Here is a 15,427-nt window from a genome sequence, read left to right on the forward strand (position 1 = left end):
TCTCAAAAAAAAAAAAAAAAAAAAAAAAAAAAAAAAAAAAAATATTACTTTCTGAAACTGCTGCCATATGCCCAATATTAAAGATGTTAGGCTTAACAACATTAATACATTAGTGATACTCTAAGAAGTAAATATCAGTTAATTTCATAAAAGTTTAGGAAGTAAAATAATTCTCATATAATATAGATCTGATTTCTAATTAGGCAGTTTATCAATAATTTTCAACCAATAATGGTCAAATTATACTTTTATATCTTGGACTTTTGGATAGGGTTTCCACTTTTCCATTACAAGATACAATGTTCCCCCCCACTCCATATTAGATTATACTTTCTAAAACTCAGTTGCACTATTGAAGAAAAAGAAGAATTTCTTCCCAAAAGTTTTCTGGGTTTTTTTCATCCTAACTCCAAAATTTTACAGAATACTGTAAGAAAATGCTTTTAGTGATAACATATCATATCATCGATGTTTTAGTAAGTGGAAATATACAAAATAATTTAAAGTAATTTATGTATTACCTGGCCACATCCAGGCGCAGTGCATAGAAAGGGTTTGTCATCACTCATATTCCACAGGTCCTTGTATTGCCTATAATCAATCAGAAAACACTTTAGAGTACATATTTTAAAATAAAGAATAATTTAAAATATAAATCTCAAGAGTTTGCATTAAGCTTATTTTCGATTTTAATGCAAAATAAAACACTTTTCTGACATTTTAATTCTATTTCGCTTTCTTATTATGAGAGTAGATGAAATATATGTAACATGTAGATTCTGCACTATAGGAAAAAGGGTAGGAACACTGCTCTGTCAGGCTAACTCTTTTCTGCTCAGCAATGTAAAAGTACTTACGATGAAACGAACAAATTTCATTTATTCAACAAAATTAAATGAGCAAATACTGTGCATTCTTCCAAGGATCATACTGTACTGTTATGAAAATAATGTGGCAAAATTTCTATATCCAGTCCTAAATTCTAGTGGAATATTTTTATCTATTGGCTAAACATTTCTACCTAAATATGCCACCAAAACATCAATATGTCTAAAACCAAACTCTTAAATCCCTTCTTAAATTTACACCTTTTCCTATATTGGAAGCACTATAGAAGACTCAGAGAAATTCAAAAATAAAAGAGAAATAGATCCCAGCCTCAGGGAATCTCTCCTTCCAGTAAAGGAGATAAGGTAGTAATTAATATAACAAAATCTGTATCTCTAACTCGGATCTCTTTCTAAATCCTAGATTTCCAACCTTTTATTAGTGGTATACTGAGTCCAAGTTCAAAAGTCTTGTCAATATTTTATGCTGTTTCCTTGTAATATATCAAAAATTTTGTCAAGGATTTGATATACCTCATTTTTAGGAAACCCATACTGGTTCACAGTAGTCACTGCTTCATGTTTAAAGCATGTACGCAATGATCACTGAGAACAGAAATGGTTTCCAGGAAGTCACCATTATTAATCTCATACACAAAATTTGTGAAAGGTGTGAACAAAATTTTTATTGCTTTATCCAAAATGTTTATTGCTATAATTGTCAAATAGCCTATGGACAACGTGATACCACACTGGTGGGTGCAAGGATGACACTTGGGGAAACACTGTCTATACTTCTGGCTTCTAGTCTAACACATAAAGAACTTGAAAGTCATCATTCCTACCCTCATAACGAGAAATAAGCTAAACCAACAGAAAATCATCAACTCTTCTTATATCCATCAGAGAAACGAGGTCAAAGGGCAAACTGCTGCCCTGAAAAGTTGAGACTGAGGCAGATACTGAGAATCACAGTTTACTAGTAGCAAATGCCTGCTGCTGGTGCCAGTACCAGGCAGAGACAAAAAGCAGAGACAAGCCATTCTCTTGTATCCTGTAAAATTTTTGACCTACACAATCTGTGAGCATTATAAGCTATTTTACAACTAAATTTGGAACATCTCCTCATGATATCTGTGATATATCTAAAAAACATATTATCCTTCTAATGCTTCTTAAATGTTTACAAACTAAGGAATACTGGTATATAAATTTTTTTTTTTTTTTTTTTTTGTATTTTTAGTAGAGACGGGGTTTCACCATGTTAGCCAGGTTAGTCTCGATCTCCTGACCTCGTGATCCACCCGCCTCGGCCTCCCAAAGTGCTGGGATTACAGGCTTGAGCCACCGCGCCCGGCCCCCTGGTATATAAATTTTTAAGTAAGAGCAAAGTATTCTAACAAGATTGGTTGTAATTGACCACTAGTAAAACTTACTAAATAATAAGTGGGCACAGTATGGCCCTGAAGTTCTCAAACAGGATACTCTACACTCTTAACAATTTAGGTTCCCAAAGAACATTTTTGTTTATGTACTATCAACACTGACCACATCAGAAATTACAACCGAGAAATTATAAAAATATTAATTTATGAATCTATTTAAAAATAACAACTCATTGTATGTTAACACATTTTTAAAAACAATATATTTTCAAAACAAAAAATTCAGTGAGAAAGGCATTATTTCCCATTTTTTGCAAATCTTTAACATCTGGCTCAACACAGTAATACAGCTGAATTCTCAAATGTGCTTCTGGTATTCAACCTGTTGTGATATCACCATGTATCCTCTAGAAAATGGCATCAAATCCTTGTGAGATAATGGGAATTTTAAAAAGGTAAATATTTTAGTATTATTATAAAAATGTTTTTAACTTCACAGACCCCTCTCACATTATGAGAATTCCTGGTACAGGCATACCTCATTTTATTGTGCTTAGCTTTACTGCACTGTGCAGATGCTAGTCTTAAAAATACACTTAAATCTCAGGGAGAAAGCAGATGCTGCAGATTTTTTCAGATACTCCTTATCAGATTAAGAAAGTTTCCTCCAATTTCTAGTTTCCTGAGAGTTTTAATGATGAGTAGACATTGAGTTTTATCAAATGCTTTTTCTGCATCTATTCAGATACTATTTTTTTCCTCTTATTGTTTTAATGTGGTATAGCACACTGAATGTTTAATTGACAAACCAACCAGAATTTCTTAAATAAATCCTCCCTTTTGCTAGTATTTTAAGATGTTTACATCTATGGCGTGAAAAATAACCTTGCCAGGTATCTAGGTTGCAGTGGCTTTATAAGAAGAGTTGGGTCATGTTAATTCTTTTCTACTCTCTAGAAAAATCTGCGTAAGATAGGTACTAATTCTTCCTTAAATGTTGGAATAATTCACCAGTGAAGCTATCTGAGCCTGGAGCGTTCTCTTCTGGGTGGTTTTAAATAATGAATTCAGTATCTTTAAATAGATATAAACCAAAATTATTGTATCAGTTTTGTTCGTCAGCCAGGCACAGTGGCTCATGCCTGTAATCCCAGCACTCTGACAGGCTGAGGCAGGTGGATTACTTAAGGTCAGAAGTTTGAGGCAAGCCTAGCCAACATGGCAAAACCCTGTCTCTACTAAAAATTCAAAAATTAGCTGGGTGTGGTGGCACGCACCTGTAGTCCCAGCTACTTGGGAGAGGCTGAGGCATGAGAATCACTTGAACTTGGGGAGGTGGAAGTTGCAGTGAGCTGAGAGTGCACCACTGCACTCCAGCTTGGGCAAGAGTGAGACTCTATCTTAAAAACAAACAAACAAACAAAAATTCCCGGTAGCTTTTATGTATGTGTGGAAGCTAAAAAATTTAACAAAATGCAAAAGACAATGAATAAACAAGGCAGTCATGAAGAATCGTAACTAAGCTAGAGGACTTTTATTATCAGATATCATGACCCATTATAAAATTACAGTAATTAAGACACTGTGATATCAGTCCAATGATAAACATATAAAGAAATGGAAAAGAAAGGAGTACAGAAATGGAACCACACATAAGGTTACATGATTTGTACAAATGCTCAACTGCAGTTAAGTGGGAAAAAGATGGTCTTTTCAATAATTGGTTCTAGAAATTTTATATAGCAAGAGTACTTGACTCAACCAATAATAATTATGTAATATTCCCCTGACAACAGCAGTTTATCAGTGCTTTAGATCAATGTTTCCCAAAGCATGGTAGCTATTATAGAAAAAAGATATTTAGCCAAATAAATTTGGGAAATGTTGAATGTATAGGCTTCATTTTACAGGACTTTTCAGAGCCTTAATGTTATGTCAATTAAGGATTCAAAACTAAAAAATGCCCCATGAATTCTATCTCACATTATACTAAAAATTAAGTCACAGCAGATCATAGGCCTAAAAGTGAAAGGCAAAGCATAAGTTTCTAGAAGAAAAATAGGAAAGAATCTTTGGAGTAGGCAAAGGTTAAACAGGACACAAAAGGTCCACAAAAGAAAAGATTGATCAAACAGATTTTACTCTACATAGTGCATTTCATTCTATTTAAATTATACCTCAATAAAAGGCAAAAAAGAAGCAAATAGTGTATCTAACCTAATACTAGGAAAAAGACAAAAATTATACAGGTAACTACATCTGGATACAGTGTGTTCCAGGAAACCTTACAGAAGCTTTGAGAAGGACACATAGTATAAAAAATAATTAAAAATCAAAGAATATGTACAGTCACCCCTCTGTATCCATGAGTTTTGCATCCATGGATTCAATCAATCTTGGACCAAAAATATGTGGGAAAAAACTGCATCTGTACTAAACATGTACAGACTTTTTTTCCTGTTGTTATTACCTAAACAATATAGTATAACAACTATTCACATAGCATATGCATTGTATTAGGTATAAAGTAACCTAGAGATGATTTAAAGTATACAGGAGGAGGTGCATAGGTGATATGCAAATACTACACCATTTTATATAAGAAACTGGAGCATCCTCAGGTTTTGGTATCTTCAGGAGGTCCTGGATTCAATCACCCACAGATATTGAGGAACAACTGTATACCTAAAAAAATGAGTGATTATCACAGGACTCTAAGTAGAGGTGGAGTAAGAGATTGAAAGAAGGCCTGGCACACAGCAAACCAGTAAGGACTTGACAGACAAGTCACGCAACCCAACAACTAAGAAAATGCCCTTATCTGAAAACTGGTTAAAAAAAAAAAAAAAAAAAAAAAAAAAAAAAAAAAGATCAGTGTGTTTAATCTGTCTTTTGTGCATAAAATGTATTTCCAGTAACCAAAGAGTTGATGAAGGAAAAGTCCTTTATAGAATTTCAACAAGTGCAGAAGAATAAAACAATTAGAAAATTGCCACTTTAGCTGGGTGCAGTGGCTCATGACTATAATCCCAGCACTTTGGGAGGCTGAGGTGGGAGGATGGCTTGAGCCCAGGAGTTCAAGACCAGCTTGGGAAAGACGGCGTGACCCCATCTCTACAAATAATTTAAAACAGTCACTCATGGCAGCATCATGGCGGTGCATGTCTGTAGTCCCAACTACTCTGGAGGCTGAGGCAGGAGGATCTCTTGAGCCCAGGAAGTCCAGGCTGCAGTAACCTGTGATTGTGCCACTGCAGTCCAGCCTGGGTGACAGAACAAGACCCCGTCTCTTTTTTTTTTTTTTAAAAAAGAGACCATCCTGGCTAACACTTTCAAAACCCCGTCTCTACTAAAAATACAAAAAATTAGCCGGGCATGGTGGCAGGCACCTGTAGTACCAGCTACTAGGGAGGCTGAGGCAGAATGGCGTGAACCCGGAAGGCGGAGCTTGCAGTGAGCCGAGAGCACGTCACTGCACTCCAGTCAAAACGAAAACAAAAGCACTGCCCATTTGGTTGCAAAGGCAGAGCTGTCAAGTTCTCATAATCAAATCTCAGTCCAAATCCCTGTGACCCCCTTCTCAACAACAACAAAAAAAATAGCACGGCATGGTGGCACCTGCCTGTGGTCCCAGTTACTGAGGAAGGAGGATCCCTTGAACCCAAGAGGTCAAGATTGCAGTAATCAGTGGCAAGAGAGAGATCCTGTCTCCAAAACAAAAACAAAAACAAAAAAAACCTCGAAAGAAGAAAGAATGAATAAGGAGAGGGAGGAGGAAGAGAAGCAACAGGAAGAGGAGGAGGCTAGGAGGAGGGAGGGGGAAGGAAGAAAGAGGGAGGAAGGGAGAGAGAAGAGAGGAAGGAAGGAGGCGGGAGAGAGGAGAGAGGGAGGAAAGAAGAGGGAGGGAGGGAGAAGAGGGAGGAAAGAAGAAGAAGGGAGGGAGGAAGAAGGGAGGAAGGAGAGGGAATAAGGAAGAAGGGAGGGAGAAAAAGGGGAGGAAGAGGAAGAAGTGGAAGAGGAAGACCACCACCACTTTAATCCCTAATGAAATAATGGACCTGGGCAACTATCATCAATGTCTGATTTTTAAAACCATTAGGAGAAAAGGTGATAGGAACTTCACAATGGTTGGACCAGGCTGACAGCATCTGAATTCAGATTAGTCTTAAATTAACACCAAAGGTTGTTAAGGGTGGGGGCAGGGAATGTCAAAAGTCAAAAGTGAATCTAATCAAGCCTCCCTAGCTCCAATTACAAGGAAATTCAGGAGACAGAAAAAGAAGTTAAACACTACCACCACGAGGTAATCATCCAAATCCAATACAGATATTTTCAACTTACGATGGGTTTAATGGGACATAACCCCATCACGAATTGAGCAGTATAGTGACTGTATTACTTTCCCACCATCGTAAAGTCAAAAAACCCTAAGATGAATCACTATAAGTTAGAACAAATGACCTGGTCTCTTCAACAAGTAAATGTCATGGAGATAAAAAGAAGAGCAAAGGAAGAGGGTTACTGTTTTCCATTAGAAGAAATTTAATAAACATACAACCAAATTAAGGATCCTGATTTGAACAAAACAACTGCAAAAAGACATCTGAGTCAGGATTACTTTCCTACTTTTAAATTTCAATTTTAAAGTTCTCAATTAATTATCCCTTCCATCAACTTGTTTTCTTTCTAGAAATTATATATAGCAAACATATTTGACTCAACTAATAATTCTGTAACACTGTTTCTTTTTCAAATAGTAGCTTTTTCAAATAGTTAAACCTTCATAGCAGTGCTCCCCAAAACATTTCAATGGGGATGTCAATAAACACCACAGAAAAAAAGGTGTGGCCAAACAAATCTGGGAAATGCTGAAATATACTTTTTCTTTCTTTCTTTCCTTCTTTTTTTTTTTTGGAGGACTCTTCAGAGTCTTTAATATGCTAACGTAAAATGACTAGGGGAGCACCCAGAGTATGGCATTTTTGCCATAGCTATTTGCTATTTGAACACTTTTTCACAGAACATTCCATGGGACTGATAGAACTCATTTTAGAGGAAATCAAAACCTTAAAATATGTTTATGTCTGTCACAGCTAAGTGTATTTAGATGCTTTTAATCTGATTATTTAAAAACACAATAGGAGTATCAGCTAAACTACATACTAAATAAATGACTTGTTTTCTATGGAAAAAAAACCCACCACAAATACTTATCTAACAGAAACAACCTATAAAGATTTTTATAACCCAAAATGTAAAAAATGGCTAAAAATACCAAATATTGCACACATACCTGGCAGAATTCACATGTAACTTGAATTTCATAAGTTGAATAACTTATCACATTCTTTTTCTCATGGCAGGAATACTGAAAAACAAAGTGGTTTCACACTGTTAAAAATAGTTCCGAAACACTTCTTGAAACACAGTAGAAAATAAAGTGCTCAAATTACTCTCTGTAACACTACTGTCACCCCAAAACTAGTCACTATTAAGAACTTTTATAATAGAGTAGTGCTCTTGAAATATCAACACACCTACACAAATATCCTAAACATAGGTATTAATATATCCAACTCCACCAAAGGGAGTAAAAGAGGAAGAAACATTTAATTCAGTCCTTAGGGCTGTGGTTGAAGGGCAGCCATTAAAAGAGTAAAAAAATCCTTAATTTGAACGCTGATGAGAATGATGCAACGTAGTAATTCCATATTTCTCTTCAGAAGGCTTTTAATTTTAAAAAATGTACTTATTGGTATTCAGCTTCTCAGCCTAATTCATCAAAATATATCTGTCCTACAATGTAGTTGATCTATATAAACAGCTCCCATTTGTATCAGCTTAAGGACAAGTACAGTATACTGAAACTACTCAGGTTAATGACCCATTTTTAAAACTCCACCAATGGCTTCACCTTATAGTCACTGAAACCTCATCCAGTGGTAAATAAGAGTAACCATGTGGTTATTCAAATAAGCTAATGGTGCATAGAGGAAATTTGCATTTTTCATAATTCTGTTCATAAATGAAGTTTCAAAAATGTCATGATCAGAAAAATTTGGTAATTCTTGTGGGGAAATGTGTAACTAGCCAAAGTTCAGTGTCCTGGAGTAAAGGTCGATCTGGTATAGGAAATAAGAAGAAGAGAGCAAGTTTCTTCCCTTGTCCTATGCAAAATTTTTATCTAAGAGGGTTCCATTTCTTCATTCACATTCAACTTTACCACGCTGTCTGCGAGGAGAGGAAAAAGAACACTAGAAAAATCCAAGGAAATTTATAGTAGCCATGCTTCCGTCATTACAAGTAGAATATGAGCTTCATGAGGGCAAGGAACTTATCTTTGGGTTAACACCTACAACAGCGCCTAGCTCAGTTTAGTACAAGGAATATTTAAACATCAACTATACACAGACACAAAGATGAAGAAAATTCTCCTTGCATTTGATAAACTTTCAGTCTAGAAGAAAAAGGAATATGGAAGTAAAATGCCAATTAATTTGGTAGGAATAAGAGTTAAAAATACTATGACAGTAGAGAGGAAGTGGAAGGATCAATCTGATAGTTGTAGAAAAACTTTCAGAGGGAGTTAGCCCTTGGTACCCTTCTCCTTAATCTTTTCTACTCTCCACTATACTATTCCCCTCCTCTACAAAACAAGTTTCTTACCTACACAGCAGCCTATTTCTTAGCCAACAAATAAAAACTCCATTCCCTTATTACCATTTTCTAATACTTAGCTAAGAGAGCTATAAATATTAACAGTTCAAGCACCCTGAGACAGAAACGATAACAATTCTGGGAGGCTTAAATGCTATCTCTTTGTTAATCTAACTGAATCTAAAGTCTATAAATCCAGGCTTATCTCCCTTTTACTGCAGTGTTGCAAATATGCTCATAACAGAAGCCTGGAAGGGAGGTTTTGTTGAGCTATAGATTGTTGGAGAAGTCAATGACTGCACATAGAGAATTGTTAATATATCATATTACTCTCTGGCAAGTATCTACAATTTATACTGGTATGACAATCAACTGTCATGAAAAGCACCCAGGAAAGCTCTAGGTAAAATTTTTTAGAAGTCGGCTTCTTTGATTTCTCCTAACTCTTCTTCTAACATTTATCTTCCTTGCTCCTGAGTTTCCATTTGGTACTTGGCATGAGTACTTCCTGCTAGATGCTGGGGATGTACTGGTAAATCAAGATAGTTACCTGTCTTCATGGAGTTTCCAAGATAGTGATGGGGCTTACATTAATCAAGCATCCAACTCAGAGCTCCTTTTCTTACAACCTCAAATTAAGATTCAAAACTATCACTGAATGCCATAATACAAATCTGATTATCCACTTAGTAAATCCTACAGACTCAACCTTTTAGGAATACTTTGAGAGATACAAATTTAGCTATCATTTATATCTAATCTGACTTCCTTCTAAGTGCTACTTCCAATACACCATGGCCCATTTAACAGTATCAGACTGCCTGCCATTCTCTGAAAATCACCCTCAGTTTGCATATTATTTTAGCTCTCCCTAAAATATACCCTCCCAAATGAATGTTTGCCTTCTTTGATATTATACTGTCAAGGCCCACTTCAAATAACACTTCCTTTGTGATACCTTCCCCATAATCCAGATTAAAAATTTCTCCCATGAACAATGTTGTTTATGCTTTGCTTACAGCATCCACATTATGTTCTGTAATGTCATCTATTATATAATCTGTGCTTCTCCCACCCCATTCTACTGCCTACTACTTCTTGAAGAAACATAACATAGCCAAAGGAATATGAGCTTTTGAGTCAGAATTGGCTCCAAAACCTGGTTTTGCCACTCGTAAGTTATAAAATATTGTGCAAGGTTCTAAATAATTTCGTGCTTCAGTTTCCCCAACTATAATACAAGGGTAGTATCACCTACCTCACAGTTGTTGTAAGCATTTTAAAATAGTATATGCAAAGTATACAGCACAATGCTCGGCACATGAGTACTGGATAAAATGGCAGTTGCAGTTCTATTATTTCTACTGTTATTAAAATTATAAGGCTGTCTCTATTCATCATTATATCTGTACAGTATCTTACTTGCTAACAGCAGGCACAGAGTGATTGTTAAATTGTTAAGAGAAATTATATCAGTTGGGTACATTCTAAAAAATTTTTAAAAGGAAACTGTAATTTGTAAAATGCGTAAGTCCACATTTACTTCACATGGAAATAATAACTCTGCATCTTGGAGAGGCTACCAACTTCTATGCTCCAAGGTTTTAAAGAAATACATGGTCAGGCGCAGTGGCTCACGCCTGTAGTGCCAGCACCCTGGGTGGCCGAGGCAGGAGAATCACCTGAGGTCAGGAGTTCGAGACCAGCCTGGCTGACGTGGTGAAATCCCTTCTCTACTAAAAACACAAAAATTAGTCGGGTGTGGTGGTTCATGCCTGTAAATCCCAGCTACTCGGGAGGCTAAGGCAGGAGAACTGCTTGAACCCGGGAGGCAGCCACTGCACTGCAGCCTGGGCAACAGAGTGAGACTCCATCTCAAAAAAAAAAAAAAGAAAAAAGAAAAAAGAAAAAAGAAATAGATTACATTAAATACTACCACCCTTTTAATCAGGAAAAGTGTAAACAGATGATTTTTATTAAAGAGACCAGTAAATTTGGGTAAACTAAAGTTCAAATTTAGTTTGAACGGGAGGCGGCCACTGCACTGCAGCCTGGGCAACAGAGTGAGACTCCATCTAAAAAAAAAAAAAAAAAGAAAAAAGAAAAAAGAAATAGATTACATTAAATACCACCACCCTTTTAATCAGGAAAAGTGTAAACAGATAATTTTTATTAAAGAGTCCAGTAAATTTGGGTAAACTAAAGTTCAAATATTATGAAGAATCTAAAACATGACTTTCCTGTTTCTCAGCAAATTGTAAATACTTCCATTCCAATTCTTCAATACTGGTGAAGACATCTTAAGTAAATTGCTGAAATATACTCACTCGTGAACATAAAGTAAAATGAAGGTTAAAGCAAAATGCCCAAAAAGTTAAGCTAAAATTAAAGTGCCATACCAATGTGTGTAAAAAGCAAAATAATATAACTCCTTCTTTAAGAAAAAAATAACAAAATACATCAGGAATAAATTTAAGTAACAAATAATTTTTAATTTCATAGAGGTAACTATGAAGCAGTCACACTGCACAGATACACCTAAGAAAAAGTGTCTTCATTCTGGAATGTTTAAAATACCTTGTGGGTTAAAAAAAAATCAGCTAGGCGAAAATGCCAAAGATTAGAAGTCCCAAATCAGACTGCATCTTAGATACACTCTTCTTTTACTAATAACTTGGTTCAAAGTGACAATGGCATTCTTAAGCGAATAAAGAGATTTTCTTGAAAACTACTGATACAACAACAATGGATGAATCTCAAAATAATTATGCCAAGTGAAAGGAGACAGTCAAATAAATCATACTGTACGATTCCATTTATATAAAATTCTAGGAAATGAAAACCACAGCGACAGAAAACAGATCACTGGTTGCCGAGGGACAGGAGTAGAAGGAGTGGGAGGGAAGGATCACAAAGGGGCATGAGAAAACTTCTGAGGGTGACAAATTTATCATTTTGATTGTGGTGATGGTTTTTTGGGTGTATGCGTATAAATCAAAACGTATCAAGTTGTATACTTTGAATATGTATAATTTATTATAAGTCAATTATACCTCAAAAAGCTATTTTTAAAAGGATATCTTGAGCTGTTTTAAAAATATATAAATCCTCCCCAAGGCGCAATGGCTCACACCTGTAATGATAGCACTCTGGGGTGCTGAGGCAGAAGGATCAGAGACCAGGAGTTCAAGACCACCCTGGGGAACATAAGGCTCTGTCTCTATAAAAAAAAAGAAAGAAAAAAAGCAACTTGAAAATTAGCCAGGCATGGCGGTATGTGCCTGTAGTCCTAGCTACTCAGGAGGCTGAGGCAGGAGAATCCCTTGAGCCTAGGATTTTGAGACTGCAGTGAAGTATGCTCTTGCCACTACACTCCTGCCTGAGGGATAGAGCAAGACCCTATCTCAGGAAAAACAAAACAAAACACACACACACACATACACAAATATCCTTAAAATATGAACTTCAAGGCTTATGAAATAACCTTCCTGCCACAGCTGCATGAAGTCAAAGACCAGGGCTAATGACCATTTGACCATTCATAAATGATATCTGTTAATTACTTAAGTCAGTGAAACTCACTCTAGCTTTTTTCCCTCCTCCCATCCCACCATGGGCTGGATTCTTCATTTCACATCCTATAAAAACGCAGCATAATTTCCAGGTTTGAAATGGCAACTTTCTGACTCCTACTCTGCAGGGGCTTAATAAAGTGCCCCGGGCATTTTATCCAAATTAAATACAACATAAAGCTTTATTTTCAACACTTAAAAATTTCACCTAGGTATGTGGTTCTTGTAGAACCAATACAGAACTATCAACATATTTTTCTTTTCTTTTTTTTTTTGAGATGGAGTCTTGCTCTGGCACCCAGGCTGGAGTGCAGTGGCGCAATCTCGGCTCACTGCAAGCTCCACCTCCCAGGTTCACGCCATTCTCCTGCCTCAGTCTCCCAAGTAGCTGGGACTACAGAACCCCGCCACCACGCCCGGCTAATCTTTTTGTATTTTTAGTAGAGAAGGGGATTCACCTGTTAGCCAGGAAGGTCTCCATCTCCTGACCTCGTGATCCGCCCGCCTCGCCTCCCGAAGTGCTGGGATTACAGGCGTGAGCCACCACGCCCGGCCCCTATAAACATGTTTTTCAAATGTGATTCTACAAAAATCTTAACATGTATGCTATCTACTTGTGTTACTTCAGAAAAAAATAAATATTCCTCCATACAATCTATTTTCTCAAACTTGAAAAGACAAATATGACCAAAAACAGCTCTGGGGTAAAGAGCACTAACAACTGCTGCCAAGATGAGAGGAAGAGATGGAACAGAAAACTAGGGAAGAGTAAATCGCTGAAAATTCTAAAAAAGAAAAGAAAAAAATCTACAAAATATATTGAGGAAACAGGCAGTTATTTTAATGTAGACATAAGAGGATCCTACGAACTGAGAATACTTGCTTGATGTTCTGCTGCAGAACTTAGATCAGTGCAAACAATGAAGGCTTCCTCTTTCCAGGTTTTTTTTTTTTTTTTTTTTTTTTGAGACAGACTCTTGCTCTTGTCGCCCAGGCTGGAGTGCAATGGTGCGTCTCAGCTCAGTGCAACCTCCGCCTGCCAGGTTCAAGCCTTCAGAGTAGCTGGGATTACAGGCACTTATCACCACGCCCGGCTAATTTTTGTATTTTTAGTAGAGATGGGATTTCACCATGTTGGCCAGGTTGGTCTTGAACTCCTGAACTCAAGTGATCCACACCTTTGCCTCCCAAAGCACTGGGATTACAGGCCTGAGCCATTGTGCCTGGCCCTCTTTCCAGTTTTCTAAGACAGTTCCACATACAAACACGTATATGCTCCTCATATTTTCTCTATTTTATTGCTATAAAGCATGCTATTTTAGAACTCCATACTTGTTTAAATTCTACTTTCAATTTTGTTTGTTACAACATATAGCAATTTCTACTATTAGGTATCCTGTATAAATGATCAATCTTACATAATTCTAAAAAACCCTAAAGCTGCAGAGAGAGAGAGAGAGAGAGAGAGAGACAGAGAGAGAGAGAGATCAATCTTACGTAATTCTAAAAAACCCTAAAGCTGCAGAGAGACAGAAACAGAAAAAGAGAGCGAGAGGGAGCGAGCGAGAGCGAGAGACAGAGCGAGTGAGAGAGAAAGAGAGTGTTTTAAGAGACATAGAGTTTTGCTCTGTCACACAGGCTGGAGTGCAGTGGCATGATCATAGCTCACTGCAGCCTTGAAATCCTGGGCTCAAGTGATTTTCCTGCCTCAGCTTCCTAAGTAAGTAGCTGGGATTACAGGCAATGCTACCATGCCTGGCTAAAAGCTGAAATTTTCACTGGCGTTCAGAAGGAGGTCACTTGTTATGTCCTGATAATATAAACTAAACTACACCTAATGAACTAAGGCATTGTAAGGAACTTTAAATCTGCTCCAAGAATAATATAGAAGAGCAAAAAGAAGAAAATAAAAGTTACCTTGAATACTATCATTCAGAGATAACTACTGTTAACATTCCAGAGTACAAAGTCTAGTCTTGTCAATGTATGGTGATACATAACTTTATAAATTATAAAAACATGACACTATGAAAATGAAAGAAGAAAAAATATATAAATAGTATTATAACTTCCTCTAAAATGCAATTATCTAAATTCTGCCATATAATTAAATAGTAATGTCATTAAATAGTAGATGTAATTTTTAATGGCTATATAGTACTCCATCATATAATTATTAATGGGCTTTTATCATCAATGAATATCTTTGGGACAAATCTTTGTGCAATATCTGTAATAATTTCCAGACGATGAACTTCTAGAAGTGAAACTGCTATATCAAAGTAAAGGCATATTTTAAGGCTTTTGATTTATATTACTAAACTGCCCTCCAAATATACAGTATTGATTTCTACTTTACCAGCAGAAAAAGACCTCATTTCTCAATACCAACACCAACAGTGGATATCATTAACTGTTGCCAAGTGTTTTTGTGATATTAGTAAAAAAACTAATTTTAAAGTTGCATATCTTGACACACTAATGAGGTTGAACTTTTTCATATATATAACATTTATACTTCTATGTAAAATGCCTCCTCTGCCCAGTCCCCGTTTTTTTTTTTCAAGATGAGGTCTTGCTCTGTCACCCAGGCTGGAGTGCAGTGGCATGATCATGGTTCACTACAGGCTCCACTTCTCAGGCTCGAGCAATCCTTCCACCTCAGCCTTGTGAATACCTGGAACTACAGGTGAACATCACCATCTCCAGCTACTTTTTATATTTTTTGTAGAGACAGGATCTCCCTGTGTTTCCCAGGCTGATCTTGAACTTCTAGGCTCAAGCCATCCTCCTGCCTCAGCCTCCCAAAGTGCTAGGATTACAGGCATGAGGCACTGCACCTGACTCTTTACCATTTTTAAAAAATAAAATGTTAAAATTCTTTCACTTGAATATAGGGTATAGGCTTTTTCTTATGACATGAATTTCTGATCAGACACCTTGTCGTTTTCCTAACACAGCCCTAACTATTCATTTTGTAAATAAG

The 15,427-nt window shown here is 36.5% G+C and overlaps 1 protein-coding gene across 4 annotated transcripts in view; it reads right to left on the minus strand.

Moving 5' to 3' along the window:
* ATF2 (activating transcription factor 2) overlaps nucleotides 1-15,427 on the minus strand; it is a 92,472-nt gene that overhangs the window by 54,915 nt on the left and 22,130 nt on the right. For all 4 annotated transcript variants that reach the window (XR_003122200.1, XM_025405364.1, XM_025405365.1 and 1 more), the window contains exons 3-4: nucleotides 7,506-7,580; nucleotides 522-591 (exon numbers count right to left, since the gene is read on the minus strand). Coding sequence is in view for 3 of the 4 variants with exons in the window: in XM_025405363.1 (XP_025261148.1) it covers nucleotides 522-591; nucleotides 7,506-7,537 (102 nt within the window). In the remaining variant the exon portion in view is untranslated. The remainder of the gene's footprint in view (nucleotides 1-521; nucleotides 592-7,505; nucleotides 7,581-15,427) is intronic.

The sequence above is a fragment of the Theropithecus gelada genome, chromosome 12 (genome assembly GCF_003255815.1).
Source record: "Theropithecus gelada isolate Dixy chromosome 12, Tgel_1.0, whole genome shotgun sequence".
Classification (NCBI taxonomy): Eukaryota; Metazoa; Chordata; class Mammalia; order Primates; family Cercopithecidae; genus Theropithecus; species Theropithecus gelada.